Source organism: Grampus griseus (assembly GCF_964374135.1).
Source record: "Grampus griseus genome assembly, chromosome: 2".
NCBI classification, from domain to species: Eukaryota; Metazoa; Chordata; class Mammalia; order Artiodactyla; family Delphinidae; genus Grampus; species Grampus griseus.
In genome coordinates this window covers 171,506,217-171,528,131 of record NC_139018.1, presented here as the reverse complement: position 1 = coordinate 171,528,131, position 21,915 = coordinate 171,506,217, and the positions used below count along the sequence as shown (strand labels likewise).

At 44.9% G+C, this 21,915-nt stretch overlaps 1 protein-coding gene across 2 annotated transcripts in view; it reads left to right on the top strand.

Annotated features, from left to right (window-relative positions):
* RSU1 (Ras suppressor protein 1) overlaps positions 1 to 21,915 on the top strand; it is a 195,484-nt gene that overhangs the window by 5,389 nt on the left and 168,180 nt on the right. For both annotated transcript variants that reach the window (XM_082648421.1, XM_082648422.1), the window contains exon 3: positions 17,852 to 17,902. In XM_082648421.1, coding sequence (XP_082504547.1) covers positions 17,852 to 17,902 — 51 coding nt within the window. The remainder of the gene's footprint in view (positions 1 to 17,851; positions 17,903 to 21,915) is intronic.

Here is a 21,915-nt window from a genome sequence, read left to right as displayed (position 1 = left end):
ATGGTACACATGTGCGTGCTTACATGGTGTTAAGTGCTTCTCGCGTCAGCCTTTGGTGCAGATAATAATCATCAGTGTTTTACAGATGAGCAAACAGAAGGTCGAGAAAGCCCCAGCGTCACACGTTAGACACACCGACAGCTTTGTTCTGTAACCCTGTGCAGTGTGGTTTCCCACCCCTGGCTCAGGCCTTAAGGAGTGATGCTTTCCAGGGCTAAGCGGGGCTGGCGGGCCTCACCTCATGTCAGTCAGTTTCAGAATTCTTTAAAAACACTGTGCTGGGGGCTTCCCTGGCGGTCCAGTGGTTAAGGCTCCACGCTTCCACTGCAGGGGGCGTGGGATCGATCCCTGGTCAGGGAACTAAGATCCCGCATGCCGTGCAGTGTGGCCAAAAAAAAAGATGTGGTATTGGTATAAAAACAGACATATAGACCAGTGGAATAGAATAGAGAGTCCAGAAATAAATCGTGGCATTAAAAAAACCCAAAAAAAACAACACTGTGCTAGGCTAAGAAAAGGCATCATTCTTCCAGTCTGCCAGCTTGGAAGCTTGGGTTTATCACATTGTTGCAGGGCTTTAACTGTCAAAGAAAACAGTAGAGGCAACTTGGTCTCTATCTGGTCAGAGTTAACTCTGAACCCTCCCCGTTTCCTTAGGCTTTTCTGAAAAACTATTAATTTTAACTGGGTTTAACGGCAGATGTGAGATTTTTTATACTGTACATTAATTCATTTTTTTCTATCTTCAAACTTAGAACATTAGCTTAAAACCTTCTATGAAGTATGGTGCCGGAGAAGGTTCTCTTGGGGCAGTATTGGTTCATGTATCACAACAGAATAAACCTGAGTTGAATGAAATGGTAACTGTGGTTGTAGTTTACCGGTACGTCATAAAGAGCCTTTGCATTTAATGCGTGTCTCTGTGTACCTGTTAACAATTCCTCCGGACTCAGAATAGTTCTTAAGGGTAAAGTGGGCCCAATGAAAGGCACACCTCAGACCAGGTAGTGAACTGGAGGGGGTCTTGGCCTCTTGGTTTCTCAGAGCACAGCACAGAGCAGAGATTGGTGACATGGTGTACACCTGCAGTGTACAAGTGGCTGTTCTGCAGATGTTTACGTACACAGTTGGTTTTTCAGAGCTGTAAGTATTTCAGTCTTCAGGCCTTGTGAAAGATGCCTATTTAACCTGTTGGTACTCTACAAATTGTGTACTCTTTATTAGAAGAGGATAAAAATAATAGATAATTTTAAACTCTCTATATGGAGCGCATTAATGCACACGCACACGTGTGGCGGGCACTGTACGTGGCCCTTCATGTGGATTATTTCCTTTAAACCTCAGTTTCATTAGGATTGTTACCATCATCGTCGTCATCCTTGTCACCCAGTTTATAGCACAGAGACGTTGAGAACTTAAGTACCTTTTGCTCTAGGTCACACACTAGTAAGTAGCAGAGTCAGGATTTGCACCCAGGCACTCAGACTCCAGAAGCTATGTTGTTAGCCCCCCCCCCCCCCCCACCGTACACGGGCCTCTCACCATTGTGGCCTCTCCCGTTGCGGAGCACAGGCTCCGGACGCGCAGGCTTAGCGGCCATGGCTCACGGGCCCAGCCGCTCCGCGGCACGTGGGATCTTCCCAGACCGGGGCACGAACCCGCATCCCCTGCATCGGCAGGCGGACTCCCAACCACTGCGCCACCAGGCGAGCCCCTGCTCATGCTTTCTTGCCTTACTCATGTCACTAACGTTTTTGACAGTCAGGTGCACGTACGAAGGTACAGCCGCTAACTCAGCAAGCTTCCACTGAGGGCCTCCTGGTGGTCTGGTCCCGAAAGCCGCGTCCCTGCCCTGTATGGGCTGCTGAGTCTGTATCCGTTGAGGAATGCGTTCAGGGATGCGGACCCTCCTCTGCTCTTGCCCATGGGGCCGAGGAAACAGGAACCTTCTTCTTCCCCAAACACTTAACACACTCTTAAAAAAATCCATTTCAAGAAGCCTTTACTGAAGGCTATCCTATAGATAAGCGCACGTATAACTGTACAGTGTGACAGATTTTCAAAGCAAGAAACAGAACACAGTGGGCATGTCCCAGGCACTAGCCCCTCAGGACAGGGTCCTGACTGACAGCATAGATTCCCTTTGCCTGTTAGTGTGCATTGTTCAAAGGAAAGAGGGTTTACAGTACACACTCTTTACTCTCTGGTTCTTAACGCTCAGCATCTTGTTCACGAGCTTCATTCGTGTCGTGACACTGGTGACAGATCCAGGGTGTGACTGCCAAGTTCAGGCGTCCGTTCTGCTGTGGATGGATGTTCGTGTCGCTCCCAGGCTAGGGCTGCCACCCGTAGTGCTGCTGTGACCACGTGAACACACATATTCCTTTCTGTTGGTTACAGACTAGGGGTGGAATTATTGAGTCATGGGGTGTGCTCTTGTGTACGCTTTAAAATGGAAGCGGGAATCACCGAAATGGGGAAGACATTTGACACTTAGATGTCAGGCAAAGGCTTAACGTTCCTGATGCAGAATGAGCTCTCGCAGAGGTGCTGGTCAGGCCTCCCGAGGTGTTCACTCAGTGCATTGCCCTCTTCCGAGAGAAATCACTCACACCTCAAGCTTTTCTCTGAGAATTAGCTTGCTCACAGGTTGGTATCATCTATACCAGCTGCTGGCAAACTTGTCTGGTTTTTAGACTCACCTAGGGAATGTTTAAACATTGCAGTGCTCAGGCTGCACCCCAGACCAGTTCAGGGGGAAACTCTGAATGTGGAGACAAGTGTCAGAAATTTTGCTCTTTAAAATAATATGTTTTCGGACTTCCCTGGTGGCGCAGTGGTTGAGAGTCCGCCTGCCGATGCAGGGGACGCGGGTTCGAGTCCCGGTCCGGGAAGATCCCACATGCCACGGAGCGGCTGGGCCCGTGGGCCATGGCCGCTGAGCCTGCGCATCCGGAGCCTGTGCCGCGCAACGGGAGAGGCCGCAACAGTGAGAGGCCCGCGTACCGAAAAAAAAAAAAAATGTTTTCATCCATGCACACCACAGCCTTGCAGCCATGGTCCTTGTTCAAGTGCAAACTGTTCATTTTTGGCCTGTGGAACTCTTGTTGGCTCTCACATCCAGTGGACGTGAGCAAAGTGTAACAAGCTGTGCCCGGTGTGTCTGTGAATTCCTGTCCCGGACCTGGAATCAGCTGTCCTCATAGAAACCCTGTTTTTGTTTGTCTGTCTTAGTGGGCAATATTTTGGGACCACAATCTGGGCTCCAGGGGTGCTCATGATTCCTGGGTCGTTCACGGTCTTTAGGCATTTTTAGCAGACACAGCTAAAAAAAAAACCGTATACACACACACACACACACACACGTGTCGCAATATATGTATCTGTAGATGTATACAGATACATATATACACATATATGAGGATTAAAATATCTAACGAGCTCATACTGGAAGGTCCAATTTAAATATGGGACTGTAAGGCTCTTCCTTAACTTCCTTCACTCTAGTCTCTACTTTTCTTCCACTCTGAGGATCCTGATTGTCAGGGATACACGTGATGTTAGACTATCTCACAGTTACTTATTTGGTACATTACACACAAATAGCAATGCTACTGTTACCAGCGCCGGTATTGCTGAAAAGAGTCGTTTTGTGCGTATTCTATCCCCATTCTCCTCCTTTTTTTGTTTGTTTTATTATACTTCACTGTTTTTTACAGCAGTTTCCCCTATTGTTAACATCTGGCATTCATTCGAGTGATACTTTGGTTGCAGTTGATGAAGCAGCATCGATACATTATTATTCACTAAAATCCACAGTTTGCATTGTTGTCCGCTGGTTGTGCTGTAACACACTATGGCTTTTAACAGATGCATAACATCCTACAGAGTAGTTTCACTGTCCTCAATACCCTCTGTGTTCTACTTATTTTTCCCTCTCTTCCTCATCACCTCCTGTTGAACCCCAGGCAACCACTGAAATTTTATGTCTCTATAGTTTTGCCTTTCCCAGAATGTGATATAGTTGAAATCGTAGAGTACGTAATCTTTACAGAAAGCCTTCTTTGACTTAGCAATATGAGTTTAAGTTTCTTCTGTGTCTTGTCTTGGCTCCGGAGCTCGTACTTTTTTGTTATTGGTTAAAATTCCATTGTCTGAATGCACCACAGTTTTTTTGTCCTTTCACATATTGAAGGACATCTTTGGTTGCTGTCACATTTTGTCAGTTTGCCGCTATGAACATCCATGTGCAGATTTTTGTGTGAACATCGTTTTTTGACTCTTTTGGGTAAATGCAAAGGAACAGAATTGCTGGATCGTGTGGTAAGAGTATTTTCGGTGTAATAAGAAACCACTGTCTTCCGAAGTGGCTGCACCATTTCGTGCGTTCCCCGGCAGTGAATGAGAGTTCCTGTGGCTCCACCCCTTGTCAATGTTTGGTGCTGTCAGTGTTCTGGATTTTGCCCATTCCGATAGGTGTGTAGTGGTATCTCGTTGTTTTCAGTGGGCAGTTCCTTAATGGCGTGTCATGTGGAAAATCTTTTCATAGGCTTGTTTGCCCTCTGTATATCTGCTTTGATGAGGTGTCTGTTAAGTTCTTTGGCCCACTTTTTAATTGGGATGTTTGTTTTCTTATTGTTGGATTTAAAAAGTTCTTTGTGTATTTTGGAAAGAAGTCCTATATCAGATGTGTGTTTTGCAAAAATGTTGTCTTAGTCTGTAGCTCTTGTTTCCCTTTTATTAACATTGTCTTTCATAGAGGAGAAGTTTTTAATTTTAATGAAGTCCCAGCCAGTTAACACCTTTTTTTTTTTTTTTTTTTTGCTTTTGGTGTTGTATCTAAGAAGTCATTACCAGATCAAGGGCTGCCTAGGTTTTCTCCTGTGTTGTATTCTAGGACCTTACGCTTTTGCATTTTACACTATGAACCACTTTGAGTCAATATTTGTCAAAGGTGTAAGTTCTGTGTCTAGATTCTTTTTTTTTTCTTATGTAGATGTCAAATTCCAGCACCGTTTGTTGAGAAGATGATCCTTTTTCCATTGAATTGCCTTTGCTCCTTTGTCAGAGACCAGTTGCCTCTATTTGTGTGGGTCTGTTTCTGCGCACTCTTCTGTGCCAGTGATGTCTTTGTGTTTTTCAATTAGTGGCTGTGGATTTATATAGTAAGTTTTGAGTTGGGACGTGTCAATTTTCTGAGTTTGTTTTTCTTTTTCAATATTTTATTGCTATTTTGGGTCTTCCCATATAAATTCTAGAATCGGTTTGTCGCCATTCACAAAATAAACTTGCTGTGGTTTTCATTGGGATTGCACGGAATCTCTAGATCAAGTTAGGAAGAACGGGGTAGCCAGGGGTGGGACTGAACGTTCCCACCATCAGCCCCCATCCTTTAGAAACTTCTGAAAGTCACCTCATTAACATAACAAAGACACCTTTGTTTAGATTCATTGTGGTAAAGCCTCCTGTTTGGGTGTTGTTTAATACCTCTAGAGTTGATATAAGGAGAGAGCCCACCCTCAGCTCCCACGCAGCGGCCTTCTCTGTTGGCCGGAACACAGGGAAGGTGAGAACAGAGGGGTTGGTCTGAAGTGGAAGGTGTGCAAGTATGACGTTGCCCATCTTCATTTTGGGGGAAAAATGAACCAATGGACTAAGGCTCCTTTTTATCTTATTTGTATTTGCCTAGTAGAAAAATACGGTCAGAACTAATCAGCTTCTTGTTGGGAAACAGCTTTTAAAGGGTCCTGTCTACTTACTAGTGCTGAAACCTCAGGCAGGTTACCTAACCTCTCTGGGCCTCATTTTTCTCACCTAAAATTGGGAGGGAGGGCGGGCTTCCCTGGTGGCACAGTGGTTAAGAATCCGCCTGCCAATGCAGGGGACAAGGCTTCAAGCCCTGGTCCGGGAAGATCACACATGCCGCGGAACAACTAAGCCCGTGTGCCACAATTACTGAGCCTGCGCTCTAGAGCCTGTGAGCCACAACTACTGAGCCCGTGTGCCACAACTACTGAAGCCCACGCGCCTAGAGCCCATGCTCTGCAACAAGAGAAGCCACTGCAATGAGAAGCCCGTGCACTGCAACGAAGAGTAGCCCCCACTCGCCCCAACTAGAGAAAGCCCGCACGCAGCAACAAAGACCCAACACAGCCAAAAATGAATTTAAAATAAATGCAAAGAAGAAAACTAAAATTAGGAGGGAGGCAGAGAGTAATAGTGCTGTCTGTTAGCATTATTGGGAGGAATACATGAGGTAATAAAGTTCTTAGAACCGTGGCCGCCACATTTTAAGTGTTTGGTAAACATTAGCTGTTGTGGTTACTCTTTTATTTTAACATTTTTTTAACATCTTTATTGGAGTATAATTGATTTACAGTGGTGTGTTAGTTTCTGCTTTGTAACAAAGTGCATCAGCTATATGTATACATATGTCCCCATATTTCCTCCCTCTTGCGTCTCCCTCCCACCCTCCCTATCCCACGCCTCTAGGTGGTCACAAAGCACCAAGCTGATCTCCCTGTGCTATGCGGCGGCTTCCCACTAGCTATCTATTTTACGTTTGGTAGTGTATATATGTCCATGCCACTCTCTCACTTTGTCCCAGCTTACCCTTCCCCCTCCCCGTGTCCTCAAATCCATTCTCCATGTCTGTGTCTTTATTCCTGTCCTGCCCCTAGGTTCTTCAGAACCATTTTTTAATTTAGAGTCCAGGTATATGTGTTAGCATACAGTATTTGTTTTTCTCTTTCTGACTTACTTCACTCTGTATGACAGACTCTAGGTCCATCCACGTCTCTACAAATAACTCAATTTCGTTTCTTTATATGGCTGAGTAATATTCTATTGTATATATGTGCCACATCTTCTTTATCCGTTCATCTGTCGATGGACACTTAGGTTGCTTCCATATCCTGGCTATTGTAAACAGAGCTGCAGTGAACATTGTGGTACCTGACTCTTTTTGAATTATGGTTTTCTCTGGGTATATGCCCAGTAGTGGGATTGCTGGGTCATATGGTAGTTCTGTTTTTAGTTTTCTAGGGAACCTCCGTACTGTTCTCCATAGTGGCTGTATCACTTTACATTCCCACCAACAGTGCAAGAGGGTTATCTTTTCTCCACACCCTCTCCAGCATTTATTGTTTGTAGATGTTTTGATGATGGCCATTCTGACTGGTGTGAGGTGATACCTCATTGTAGTTTTGATTTGCATTTCTCTAATGATTAGTGATGTTGAGCATCCTTTCATGTGTTTGTTGGCAATCTGTGTATCTTCTTTGGAGAAATGTCTATTTAGATCTTCTGCCCATTTTTGGATTGGGTTGTTTGTTTTTTTGATATTGAGCTGCATGAGCTGCTTGTAAATTTGGAGATTAATCCTTTGTCAGTTGCTTCATTTGCAAATATTTTCTCCCATTCTGAGGGTTGTCATTTTGTGTTTTTTATGGTCTCCTTTGCTGTGCAAAAGCTTTTAAGTTTCATTAGGTCCCATTTGTTTATTTTTGGTTTTATTTCCATTTCTCTAGGAGGTGGGTCAAAAAGGATCTTGCTGTGATTTATGTCATAGAGTGTTCTGCATATGTTTTCCTCTAAGAGTTTTATAGTGTCTGGCCTTACATTTAGGTCTTTAATCCATTTTGAGTTTATTTTTGTGTATGGTGTTAGGGAGTGTTCTAATTTCATTCTTTTACATGTAGCTGTCCAGTTTTCCCAGCACCACTTATTGAAGAGGCTGTCTTTTCTCCATTGTATATTCTTGCTTCCTTTATCAAAGATAAGGTGACCATATGTGTGTGGGTTTATCTCTGGTCTTTCTATCCTGTTCCGTTGATCTATATTTCTGTTTTTGTGCCAGTACCATACTGCCTTGATTACTGTATCTTTGTAGTATAGTCTGAAGTCAGGGAGCCTGATTCCTCCAGCTCTGTTTTTCTTTCTCAAGATTGCTTTGGTTTTTTGGGGTCTTTTGTGTTTCCATACAAATTGTGAAATTTTTTGTTCTAGTTCTGTGAAGAATGCCCTTGGTAGTTTGAGAGGGATTGCATTGAATCTTTAGATCGCTTTGGGTAGTATAGTCATTTTCACAGTGTTGATTCTTCCAATCCAAGAACATAGTATATCTTCCCATCTGTTTGTATCATCTTTAATTTCTTTCATCACTGTCTTATAGTTTTCTGCATACAGGTCTTTTGTCTCCTTAGGTAGGTTTATTCCTAGGTATTTTATTCTTTTTGTTGCAGTGGTAAATGGGAGTGTGTCCTTAATTTCTCTTTCAGATTTTTCATCATTAGTGTATAGGAATGCAAGAGATTTCTGTGCATTAATTTTGTATCCTGCTACTCTACCAAATTCATTGATTAGCTCTAGTAGTTTTCTGGTGGCATCTTTAGGATTCTCTATGTATAGCACCATTTCATCTGCAAACAGTGACAGTTTTTCTTCTTTCCAATTTGCATTCGTTTTATTTATTTTTCGTCTCCGATTGCTGTGGCTAAAACTTCCAAAACTCTGTCGAATCATAGTGGTGAGAGTGGGCAGCCTTGTCTTGTTCCTGATCTTACAGGAAATGGTTTCAGTTTTTCACCATTGAGAATGATGTTGTCTGTGGGTCTGTCATATATAGCTTTTATTATCTTGAGGTAGGTTCCTTCTATGCCTACTTTCTGGAGAGTTTTTATCATAAATGGGTGTTGAATTTTGTCGATAGCTTTTTCTGCATCTATTGAGATGATCATACGGTTTTTCTTCTTCAGTTTGTTAATACGGTGTATCACGTTGATTGATTTGCATATATTGAAGAGTCTTTGCATTCCTGGAATAAACCCCACTTGATCATGGTGTATGATCCGTTTAATGTGCTGTTGGATTCTGTTTGCTAGTATTTTGTTGAGGATTTTTGCATCTATGTTCATCAGTGATATTGGCCTGTAGTTTTCTTTCTTTGTGACATCCTTGTATGGTTTTGGTATCAGGGTGATGGTGGCCTCGTAGAATGAGTTTGGGAGTGTTCCTTCCTCTGCTGTATTTTGGAAGAGTTTGAGAAGGATAGGTGTTAGCTCTTCTCTAAGTGTTTGATAAAATTTGTCTGTGAAGCCATCCGGTCCTGGGCTTTTGTTTGTTGGAAGGTTTTTAATCACAGTTTCAATTTCAATGCTTGTGATTGGTCTGTTTACATTTTCTCTTTCTTCCTGGTTCAGTCTCAGAAGGTTGTGCTTTTCTAAGAATTTGTCCGTTTCTTCCAGGCTGTCCATTTTATTGGCATAGAGTTGCTTCTAGTAGTCTCTCATGATCCTTTGTGTTTCTGCAGTGTCAGTTGTTATATTTTAACATTTTTTATTCTAATGAGTGGTTATAAAGTCCCCAGTGTTGCATATTGATGTAGGAGGCATTACATGTATATTAGTTCTTTCTTTTCTTCTCTCTTCTGTGTTTCTTACAGAATCGAATTCAGCTTTTCATTTTAAGTATGAGGAACTGCGCTCTAGAGAAATCCAGCGATTTTTTTATTTTCCTCAGTATTCTCATGGAATTACAGTCTGGATCTCACACTGCTTTAAACTTGGTATTCTAGCTGTGCTTGAGGCCCTCTATGTAACTGTCATGTCTCTTCAGGATAGAAAGGACTTTGCACTCTGGTTTATTCTCTTTAATGATAGGCATTTCCACCATCTTGAAAAGAACACTCCCCCGAGGTGTGAATATTGTTTTTCCAGTTTAGGAAGAATAAGCTCAAGAGGTAGAATCTGGAAGCCTTGGTTAGAGTCCCAGTTCTGATTCTGGGGGAGTGGGGAGTTTGTGGGGAACCCTAGGAAAATCACTTTACCTCTGGGCCACAGTTTCCTTATCTGTAAATTGAGGAGTTGAAGCTTTTTCCTATAACTGATTTCTAAAAGTACACCTATTTTAGGTTACACAATTAAAACAGTTTATGCTAGAAAAATTATTCAATACAGACAAGTAAAAAAAAAAAAAAAAAGCTGGGTTAGGGGGAGAAGGTAGGTATGTAGATATAGAATAAAACTGACTCTGGATCTGGAAGATCCTACTCACCCTGAAAAAACTTTGCAGCATTTGCCTTTTTTTTTTTTTTTTTTTTTTTTTTTGCGGTTTGCAGGCTTCTCACTGTTGTGGCCTCTCCCGTTGCAGAGCATAGGCTCCGGACGCGCAGGCTCAGCGGCCATGGCTCACGGGCCCAGCCGCTCTGCGGCATGTGGGATCTTCCCGGACCGGGGCACGAACCCGCGTCCCCTGCATCGGCAGGCGGACTCTCAACCACTGCGCCACCAGGGAAGCCCTGCAGCATTTCCCTTTTAACGGGAGTTTTGAATCCGCTTACCTCCTTGTGGTGCTGACATTCTGCCTTGTTTTGTGGTTTTTTTATCGCCTCCCCTCATTACAGAGTAAGCTCCTTGACGGTAGTGCCTGTGTCTCACGCGTATTCTGTCTTTGTCAACATAACTAAGTACAGTGCGCTGCAAACAGTTTGTAACTCCCTGAGCCTTCCTTCATGTCATCTTCCTCAATCCCCAAGAGCAGTGAACAACCGTGAACCTTAGGCAGCTCACTGTATTTTCCTCTTTAATTCTCCCAGACATCTTCAAAATTAAAAATTTTTCTTTGTCCTTTTGCCTGAAGGAGAGACTGTAAAGCGATGTGTTTGGATGGGAAGCATGTGGGCTCCATGTCGTCAGTAACACGGTGCCTTGGGTCCAGCGTCTTTTGACTTAATGTCCCAGTAGACACAGAAGCCTCAGTCAGTGACCAGCTCATGGCGGTTCTCAGCACGTGTGAATTCTCTGCTCTTATTTACGTAAAGGAAGACGTATCACATTGTTAAAAATCATCACATATGATAAATTGCTTTCTGTTGAATGAAAAAGCAATTAATCATGCTTGAGTGACCATTTATGTGCAAATAGGACTCAGTCAAGTAACCAGTTTTGAAAACTTGCTACCAAAGAGTTTCCACCTCACCGCAGTAGTTGGTTGGGGAGGAAAGGAAAGCTTTCATACCCTGGTGATTTTTTTTTTCCCCCTGAAGTTTTAAATTATGAACAAAATTCAAAAGAAATGTTCTTTTATGATTCTGGGTGTGTTGATGAATACGATATTTGTATTACACCTTGGTATCAAACGTTTTATTGTCTGCCTTCCCTTAAATATGCTGTCAGAAGCTGCATGCTTAAGATCTGAATCTGCATCCTTCTAGCAGGGGTGCAGTAACTTCAGCGTGTGACGCGGGCAGGCATTTCAGTCATGCATCTTGGAGACACGGGACCCAGAGTGGTCAGCGTGGCTGCGTGGTGCTCACGTGCGGCCTCTCCTGCAGCCCCGCCGAGTCTCTGAATCTGGGTTACTTAGGGCTGTCGCTGTTTCTAGCCTACCGGGAGCCCAAATGGAAAAGCCTTTGGGATCATCCTGTATTTTCAGTTCAAATGAATTCTTCTTTGTAGTCAACAACTTTGGGAGGAATTGAATTCACAGAGGGTACCGTTTGCAGCGTAATCTGCAGACTTGCCCCGAGTTTGAAGGCTGCCCACCCTGGAATTGTAACACAAGTCAAAGGTGACCCTCTTTGAACATCCCAGAGGGTATGGCTGTTCTCCCACTGCAATATTTGATAGCTCAAGAGCTGTCAAAAAAGGGTAAACTGGGGACTTCCCTGGCAGTCCAGTGGTTAAGACGCTGCACTTCCAATGCAAGGGGCCGTGGGTTCGATCCCTGGTGGGGGAACTAAAATCCCGCATGCCGTGTGGCGAGACCAAACAAAATAGTAAACCGTTTGTCTTCTGAAGGTAGTGGTGTCTTTCCGATTGCTTCCATGGGAGCGCAGCCTGTGAAATGAACTGACGGTTACAATCCAGGTTTTGGTGGCCAGTGTTCTAGAATCTTTCATCGGGAACCCAAAGATGCCCAGTTCTGACCTGCGACGAGGCGGCAGAAACTTTCAAGTCCCGTTACCACTGTGTGCGTTTCCAAGACTCGCTCCCCTTGTCTCATCCTGGCTGTGTCTTTTCCTCTGGATAGCCACGTCACTCCGTGAAGCTAGAGCTTTTATCCTTTCTAACGTGCCTCCAGAGGAGTAACTGGCTTCTGATTGCCAGGCTGGAGACTGGAGAGACAGGCGCACCGCTGTGGCATGGTGGGCTCTTCTGAAAGGAGGTCCGCCACGCCATCATCTGGTGCTGCGGATTTATCCTGCTTCCTTTCCTCACACTGTCTACTTGATGCTGAAGAAGAAGGAAAGAAAAAAAAAGACTGTGTCTGTTTTAAAAAAATAACATCTGCTTCCACGTTTTATCTAGAAACCACGATTCTTTTTCTAGGAGTGTTAGCTAGTCCTTTGATTTTTCTGAATATATTCCATTGCAATACCGCCTGCTCAGTCCAGGCCTGTGTCTTCTCTGTTTTCCATCTCTTCACTCAGATAAGCCTAGACTTGCTTCCATAACCCCCAATTTCCATATATCCTCCAAGTCCAGTTTCTGTGCCTTAAAGCATTTTTGGACGTGTCATCCCACAGTAAATGAGGTCTCCTTTTTTTTTTTTTTTTGGACTGCACCACAGGGCTTAGCTCCCCGACCAGGGATCGAACCCTGGCCCCCTGCAGTGGAAGCGTGGAGTCCTAACCACTGGACCGCCAGGGAAGTCCCTGTGATGTCTCCTTCTAATCTCCCATTATCCTTTCCGATACACTTCTCTTGTGCCCACGATCCTTTTATATTTTGCAGTTTAGGATTTTGGTGCGTATTCTGTGTTACCTAAATGGAGGGACTGTGTGGCATATCATGCAAACCAGGGAAGTTTTGAGAGGGAAAGTGGGTGTAATCCAGGACTGTCCCAGTCTCATGAGGATGTACTGTTGACGTTACTTCTAACAGAATCTCCAAGGAAGAGACCATCGACACTCTGAGCGTGCCTGGTAAATATCCGGTTGTGGCTCACGGGCTCAGTAGTTGTGGCACGTGGGCTCAGTAGTTGTGGCTCGCGGGCTGTATAGCGCAGGCTCAGTAGTTGTGGCGCACGGGCTTAGTTGCTCCGCGGCATGTGGGATCTTCCCGGACCAGGGCTCGAACCCGTGTCCCCTGCACTGGCAGGTGGATTCCTCACCACTGCGCCACCAGGGAAGCCCCCACATGCCGTTTCTAAAGGCTGAAGACAGAATGGTATCCGAGGCATGGCAGCAGTCAACTGAGTATGCCAACGCGTTTTCTCAGTTATTTAGCTGACTCTTGGAAGTGCATTCGACTGAGAAAACGCCCGGCAGTGCATGGTTTAATATCGCTTTAGGAATTTTAGTAACAGTTTGTTGTCACTGTTCTGGTGCCCCTGCAACCTGACAGTTCCTGGCTGGCAGGACCGTAAGGTATGATATTCCTGCAGCGGGAGATTTCCCAGTGTGCGGTTAGGGTTAGCAGGGCAGGTCAGTGGGGACAGCCTCATTCCATTTCACCCACATGATTGACTAGGGTGGCTATTGTACTTTTAAATAAGCCATTCTATTCTGCTAGACCTTTTCTCCTTTTTTAACACTGCAGTTTCCATAGGAAACCCACAATGGACTCACCATGGCCAAGTGGAGGGGAGTGGCAGGTTGCATGAATATGTCCGTTGGTCCTTGGTCTTTGCCTGTCACAGGCTTTGTGATTGATTCTGTGATTTCAATTCTGTCCAACCTAACTGCTCTCCCCGCAGACCCAGCCTGGAGTCCTTTGTTGCCCTAAACATTTCCTCACAGATCTTTTATTAACTTTTTCTTTTCTGCTCTAATTTTTCTCCCTCTTACCTACTTTAGCATGTAGCCCTGTAACAATAATGAGAAAGAAAAATACATCTCTAGTGGTGTGATCAGGTGAAGCAACAAATGCACTTCTCTTCTCTATTTAAAAAAAAAAAAAAAGGACTTTCAAACTTACTGATTTTCTCCCCGGCTAAATGCTTGTAGAGAAGACAGAATGAAAAGATTGAAAAGGCCCAACTTTTCCTAATTAAATCTTTCATTGTGAATGTTAGCTGGGAGAAGAGCAAAGTTTTTTTCTCTTTAATTATGGTAGTTGTGATATTTTAGGAAAAATTACGGCAGGAGGCGATCAGATTATCAGGGGTTTTTTGCTTTTGTCATCAGAATTGATTTCTGTGACTCTCAAATGGAATGGTTTGCTAGTGTGAGAGGCTGCTAGTTGTCTGTTTTGGTTTGCCCCGTCTTTGTGGGTTATAAAACCCCTACTTGTATCTGGCATGTGGTCACTTGGAATCCAGGCTGTGTTTCCCCACCTCTTTTGCATCTAGGCATCACTGTATTACAAAATGTTGATTAATTGCTTGTAAATGGAAGTGCCGTGTGCAATTTCTTGGAAGAATTGTGAAGGAGGAAGGCTTTTTCCCCTTTCCGTCTTCCTAAGGGGAATGCAGGCATGATGGCTAAGCTCAGGCAGCCTTTTTGGAGCATGAGGTGGGATCCATGAATGGCTGAGCAACAAGATACCAGGAACCTCTGGACTGCCCGTGTGTAAGTGAGAGAGAAACTCTTGTGTAACACCTGTTATCTGTGGTTTGTTCTCCTATGATACTGACCACTGTCTTAACTCGTATATCTCTGAATCTGTTTCATCTGGTTTTGTATGAGGACAGCTCTTGGAGATTTTTTGTTTTCATATCAGACTCTATGCCTCAGAGGTAAAGGAATGCTTTATCTGGTGGACAAGAACAGTCTTAACTCTTATAAATACAAATGTGTGAGATGTTCTGCAGTGTCTAGAAACTAACTTGTCATGTAAGAAGCCATCATGGTGATGCTTTTAAAATCACAAAAATGCTCTTCCCCTTGTGCTTTGCCTTTCTCTTCCTCCTCCCCTAAGGTTTCAATCCCGAAGCCAGTAAGTGCAACAGAAAAAGAGGCATTCAGGTGTTGGGGGGTGGGCGTGGTGGCCCAGAGCAGGATGGGGAGCCTGGCTTGGGGGGTCCAAGCCCCAAAGCAGGACCAGGGCCAGGAGGTTGGAGGTGCAGGTGAGGAGGGTGAACTGGGCAGGTGTCCAGGTAGGAAGAAAGAGCATGGGGAGATGGGTTCCTGCATTAATACACGGGTGCATAGTTGAAAGAACCCAGAAGGTTCCTCAGAGCCCACTCACCCAGGGAGTTAATGAGGGCACAGGACATAGCTTAGCAGGGGTTACAAAGCACAGGCGAACGCCAGGGTTCCCAGGGCGCAGCCCCCAGGCTCGCAGCCCCCCAGGCTCGTTTCTTGGTTGCTCAGGGCATACTTTATCTCCAGGTAAGAACTTTCAAGACATATTCAACGAGTCTGGGTGTTGGGAGTGCGTGGGCAGAAATGTCTAGCGCTGTCTTCTGTGCCCGACTGGTCAGGTGCCTCTAACCAGGTATAAGCCAGCGACCACACATCCCTGGACATGTGAACATGCTGGTCCTGGAGCCTCCAAGGTGTTTGCAACTTTGAACAGGACATGACACATCTCGAGCTCATCTACTCATCTGGATCTTGACCCAGAATCAGTGTCAGACTTCCAGGTGTCCCTGCAGGTCAGCATAGAGCCATCCCAACACGGCTGTGAGATAACCCTGCTTCACGCAGTTATATGTAGGGGTATCGATGGCGTACGTAAGTAGGTTAAAAATAATGGACGCCAGAGTTCTCGCTGTTAGAGAAGAGAGTTAACAAATAGATGGAGAAAATGAGAATGAACCATGCAGTGTTGTATTGGAATCCATCTATTGGTGTGAACTTGGGATTCAAGTTCAGATGTGTGTGTACAGATCCGTACAGATGTGTGTGGGGGGTGAGTGTGTGTATTCTCTAATTCTGTGCACTGAGAATACTGAGCCCCCAAGTAACAATGAGCACATCTAGTGCCCAGATTTTGGCTTGTAAGTACTATTTTCCACAGAATCAGCTCATTGGAGAAATGGCTGATTGATTCCAAGCCTGTGGCAGCAAAAGTACAAGATGAGCTTGACTGTCTCTTGCCAGAAAGCAGGGAAGTCCTCAGTGATGGGGACGCGTCAAAAGGACACCGGGACATTTGCTGAAACTTGGTTGGGGGCTGAGGATTAGATGGTAATGGTGTATCGTGCTCAGTTTTTGACTTTGGTGATTTTGTTGTGGTTTTGCAGGAAAATGTCTTTGTAGGAATACTCTAAAGTTTATGGGACATCAAGCCAACAGCTTAATCTCAAATGGGTCAGGGCAGAAAAGCAGGTCTTTGCATTGTATTTTCTCTAACTTTGTGGGAGGTTGAACAAAAGAAAAACACTCAAAAATTGTGGTCAACGATGATACCTATTTTTTTCAAGGATGCTGGGGTCCAACCCTGAGACCCTTCTTTTTTTTTTTTTTTTTTTTTTTTTTTTTGCGGTACACGGGCCTCTCACCGCCGCGGCCCCTCCCGCCGCGGAGCACAGGCTCCGGACGCGCAGGCCCAGCGGCCGTGGCTCACGGGCCCAGCCGCTCCGCGGCACGCGGGACCCTCCCGGACCGGGGCACGAACCCGCGTCCCCTGCATCGGCAGGCGGACTCCCAACCACCGCGCCACCAGGGAAGCCCCCTGAGACCCTTCTTGAGAAAAAATATTTGTCTTATTATTCCTTTATGGAAAAAACTCTGTTGCATTAAAATAATGCATTAATAATAATAATAATGCATTAATGCAACTCTGTTGCATTAAAGTAACGTTCTTATAGAAAGAATATTGGAAAAATTTTTTAAAAATTTTAAATGTGTTTCTTTACTAATACATCTGCGTTTAAAATTGTAATATAAAGTATACTGTATAAAGTATACTGTATTTAATTAGTATATTTAGTATATTGTGTAAAATCATTTAGATTTTAATTTATATATAAATATTTAATTTATATAAATAGGTGTGTGTATATATATAATTTATATATATACTCACAAAAATAAAATTTAATTTATATATACTCACAAAAATAAAATTTATATTTTATTATTTATATTTTTTATATTTAATTTATATATATACTCACAAAAATAAAATATAATTTATATATATACTCACAAAAATAAAATTTATATATATACTCACAAAAATAAAATATACATATAGCTTGCTGACCACGCAGTGAAGTTTTAGAACCCAAAGTAGAAGGCAGGTCACTTTTTTCCGTCTGGCTTTTCTTTTTTTCCTTTTCTTCTTCTTCTTTTTCTTTTTTAAATGGATCTGTATGTATATTTTCTTTCTTGGTAGTTGGAAAAACCTGTTTTTCTTTTAAAGCAGACCTAATCTTTTTCAGCAGATTAAGCCTCCATGATAATGTTCGAAATTAGTGAGCAATCTGCTGCTGCTTTGAAACGTCAACCAAAACTTGTAGAGGAGCTTGTGGAAGGTTCTTACTGGGATCAGCTGAGAGCCTGTAGCAGCGTTTCGGGGTTGACCGTGGGCTCAGGGGCGGTAGGGTGACGTGGTCCCTGTCTCGACGCGGTGGTTTGTTTAAGCGTGTGGGGAAGTCGGGGAGGAGCTGTCCCTCCCCGGGCTCTGGGCCGGATCTCCTGACCGGTCCCCTTAGTGAGATGGGCTCTTGAGGCTGGACCACTGGGCCAGGCCGCCGAGCGGCACTAACGGGGCCTTGTCGCGTTTGGCCCTGCGACATTAATGCCATCAGTGCTGACTCGCTCTGCTCTGCTAATTGCATAGCTTTTCCTGATTTGGTTTAACATTGAGCAGACAGCCTTCTGTGAACCCCTGCTTCTCTTTTTTCGAGCGATAACACTCCAACCTGGGAAAATAACTTAGCACTTCACCTTGTAGGAGTGTAGGTGTACTTTGGGTACATTAACTGACTGTGTGATTTCTCTTTTTTTCTTTTACAGTCACCCTGTCCCACATCACACAGCTGGTCCTCAGCCACAACAAGCTAACGAGTAAGTCAGCGCCGTCCTGTTACACAACTTCTGACTTCTAGGGACTGTGGCGGTACTGCTGATTCTTCTGTCTTCCTTTACAGACACTAATGACAAGTGATTATTTAGGCAAACCGAGAGGTTACTTGGGTGACACTAAGGCACCTGAGCAGATGGTGGTCCTGTATTTTGTAGTTTGCTCTATTTTGAGGATTCTTCCCTATCATGTGTGTAAACTGCAGAAAGACAGTGACATTGTCTGGAAATGGTCCCCTTAGGGCATGGTAATTACTGCAGTGACCTGAAATGCTGAGACTTTCATTATTATTTAAAAAGAAAAAAACTTATCAAAAAGAGGAGGGCTTCCCTGGTGGCACAGTGGTTAAGAATCCGCCTGCCAGCGCAGGGGACATGGGTTTGAGCCCTGGTCCGGGAAGATCCCACATGCCACGGAGAAGCTAAGCCCGTGCACCACAACTACTGAGCCTGCACTCTAGAGCCCGTGAGCCACAACTCCTGAGCCCACGTGCCACAACTCCTGAAGCCCACGCGCCTAAAGCCCGTGCTCCGCAACAAGAGAAGCCACCGCAATGAGAAGCCCGCGCACCGCAACAAAGAGTAGCCCCCGCTCACCACAACTAGAGAAAGCCCGCGCACAGCAACGAAGACCCAACGCAGCCAAAAATAAATTAATTAATTAATTAAAAAAAAAGTTAGATTAAGAGTTCTTTGCTTTCATTTATACTTTCTCCTCAAAAGGGGAAGATGTAACTGTTGCTATACTTTTCTTCCCTGCTTGATGGGGGGAGAAGAAAAGCCCCAAATTGTAAAAATTATATAAACTTGCATCTGCGTTTTTCAAGTTCTTGAGTCTGGTTTCCAAGGAGAATTGTCCTGGGCGTTGGCAGTGGTACGGTTAACATATAGTCGATTTCATACCTCTTTGTAACGTATCTTCTGTGAATAATTGTGGGCCATTTTATTTATTTTATTTATTTCTTTATTTTTTTGTGGTACACGGGCCTCTCACTGTTGTGGCCTCTCCCGTTGCGGAGCACAGGCTCCGGACACGCAGGCTCAGCGGCCATGGCTCATGGGCCTAGCCGCTCCGTGGCATGTGGGATCCTCCCGGACCGGGGCACGAACCCGCGTCCCCTGCATCGGCAGGCGGACTCTCAACCACTGCGCCACCAGGGAAGCCCGCCATTTTATTTTTAGAGCTGTGGCTTTAAAGTTTTTAATGACAGGGACCCACTCTGCCCTCTGATTTCTAATTGACGGTCACTTCTTTGTGCTTGCCGTGTTTCCTGCAGACTTGAATGATTTTTCTAATCATGTGGCCGGAATTTGTTAGGGAGCTCTCCACGTCCAGTGAAACGAAGCAGAATGTCATGTTGAGGGATTTGTGTCGCAAATTTATGTGTGTGTGTGCGTTACATACAGCTTGAAGCAATGTCACAGAGCTGTTGATTACTGAGCATGGAGTGGCAGTTAGGGCCCCTCGTGTGCAGCAGACAGGCGTATGAGTTCATTTTTAGCAAAAAGCACATGTTTGTATGGCAAGGGCAGAGGGGCACAATTGTCATGTTTGCGTATCGGGGGCTCCAGCAGCTGGAAGTGAGGCTGGCAGGTCACGTGTGATCGTTATTGTAACAGGTAATACGCTGCCACTTTCATTGCTTTTGTAATAAACGGTTCTGCTCTTCACTGAGGCCCTAATCCCAGTTCAGAGGGGATTTGCAGTTTGTTTTGGAGGGGGACTGCATGATCCCTAAGTGACCCCAGGTTTTGTGAGCAGGGGTCCCAGGAGCTGTCTGTCGTTTAGCTCGTGAACACATTTCTTAACTGCCAAGCTTACTGCTGTTGTTAGATCTTGCCTCATCATCAGAGCAAAAGTTTCCGTTTAAACAAGAAAGCCAAACATGTTTTATGCCTATTATACCATTAATTGATCTGGTCCTTAAAAAGTCTTTCAGGTGGTTGTAGTTTATTTCTTTTTAAATGTCCCCAGAGAGAGAAATCTCAGGGATCAGGGGATCAATTTGTCTTTCCGGACATGCAACATGAGATTAATTTGGGTAGGCATAAATACAGTTAAATTGTGTCTGCTGCTGAAGAGGTTCGCTGTGAATGGATGCAAACTTTTTATTTATTTCTTCCTTTTTTTTTTTTTTTTTTCTTCCCCTTTCTCCCATTTGAGACACTCTTGACCTAATCCAGTAAGCTCTAATTAATTGTCTTGGTAAATTCTGTTTCAAGCCACTGTGAGTGGTGTCAGTGACACCCGATCTGTTCCATCCACTAAGGTCAAATTAGCATCTTTTACTGTTTTTCTGGCATTTAAATGAATGGCTTTGCTATGGTTTTTCCAGTGTTTATAGTAAATATGTCCATTTGATGGAAATATAAATATGCATTACACGGAGGTGGGTGTGCCCACCCTCCTGTCACTTTTTATTGTAATCAGTGTCTTTCACTTTCCGTGGTCTTTAACGGGGACTGGCTGACAGCACCGCATTCAAACTCAGACTCAAAAGATAACCCCTCAGCACTGCTTTCATCTTGAAAAAGTATGTGTGTTTTTCTCTTCGTGTGCCAGTTACACTGTCGTGATATCTCCTCTTGTGTACTTAGGGAATGAATCACCAGCTTCGTCACACTGGGACCTTGATCTGGGGACAGCTCTCGACTCCACGGACCTGAGTCGGTATCTGTAGGGCCGTTGGAACAGTGTAGCGCTCGCACCTTTTCATGCTGGTGGTTTTGACATCAATGGGTCCACTCAACGCAGTACGACTGAGGCCACGTGGAAGGGGGAAGCGGGCTGATGACCCCTAAATTACCCAAGATTTTGTGAGTGGAAATTCTTGACGTTTTCGACACAAGAGTTCGTAAACGTCTTTCAAAATTGTCAGTGTGATCGCTGTTAGAGGTTCCTCATTATTACAGCGACACGATTGACGATTAAACCTGGGGCTTGGGGCCCTGCTGATGGATTTTGGTGCAGTGATTGTGGGGTGACCCTGCCGGCAGCAACTTGCCCAGGTACACGTTCCCGCGATGCACGGAACGAGTGGGAGGCCGAGTTGCGAGTGAATCTTTTCCTTCTGCGTTTCTGCTGTGACTGGACAGGTAGCTCTCTGGGCACCGGAAGGAGGTGCTTTTCTGGCTTCAGAGGAAAGCTGAGGTTCTGACGCCAGGCCGCCCCACCCCTCCCTTCCTCCCTTGCCTGCCCCCCCCTCCACCCTCCGCCTCCACCCTCCGCCCACCCTCCTCCCACACCCCTGCCCTCCAGGGCCAACCAGAACCCTCTCTTCCCCCAATGCCTATTGTTCGTAGACTCTTGACACCAGCGTGGCCCTTTCTCGTCCTCCTGTTGCTTCCTGTTCCTTCCTCTCCAGATATATCTTAAGCTTTGTTGAAGGCAGGGACCATGTCTTGTTCTTTTTTTTCCCTTCATATTTATTTATTTATTTGGCTGTGCCGGGTCTTTGTGGCCACCTGCGGGCTCTTAGTTGCAGCGTGTGCACTTCTTAGTTGTGGCATGTGGGCTCCTTAGTTGTGGCATGTGGGGGTCTTAGTTGTGGCATGTGGGCTCTTAGTTGTGGCATGTGGGCTCTTAGTTGTGGCATGTGGGCTCCTTAGTTGTGGCATGCGGGATCTTAGTTCCCCGACCAGGGATCGAACCTGGGCCCCCTGCATTGGGAGCACGGAGTCTTAGCCACTGGACCACCAGGGAAGTCCCTCTTATTCTTCTTTAAGGCCTGATGCTGAGTGCACAGCAGCTTCCCAGTCAGTCCTCATAGAAAGCAATAGTGGTTGATGGGAGGGGGCAGACAGAGGACCAGCAGGGCCGGGGGGGGGAAATAGCTGGCTTCCGTGAAGTGGTCAGTGTAGGAAGCTGATAGTTTCCTCAGGATCAGCTGGTTAACGGACTTGGTTAGCTGTGACCACTACACACTTCTGTTTCTTAACTACTTATAGGCTCACTTCAAATGTGCTGAACCGTGAGTGCTCTAAAGAAACAGAACCTC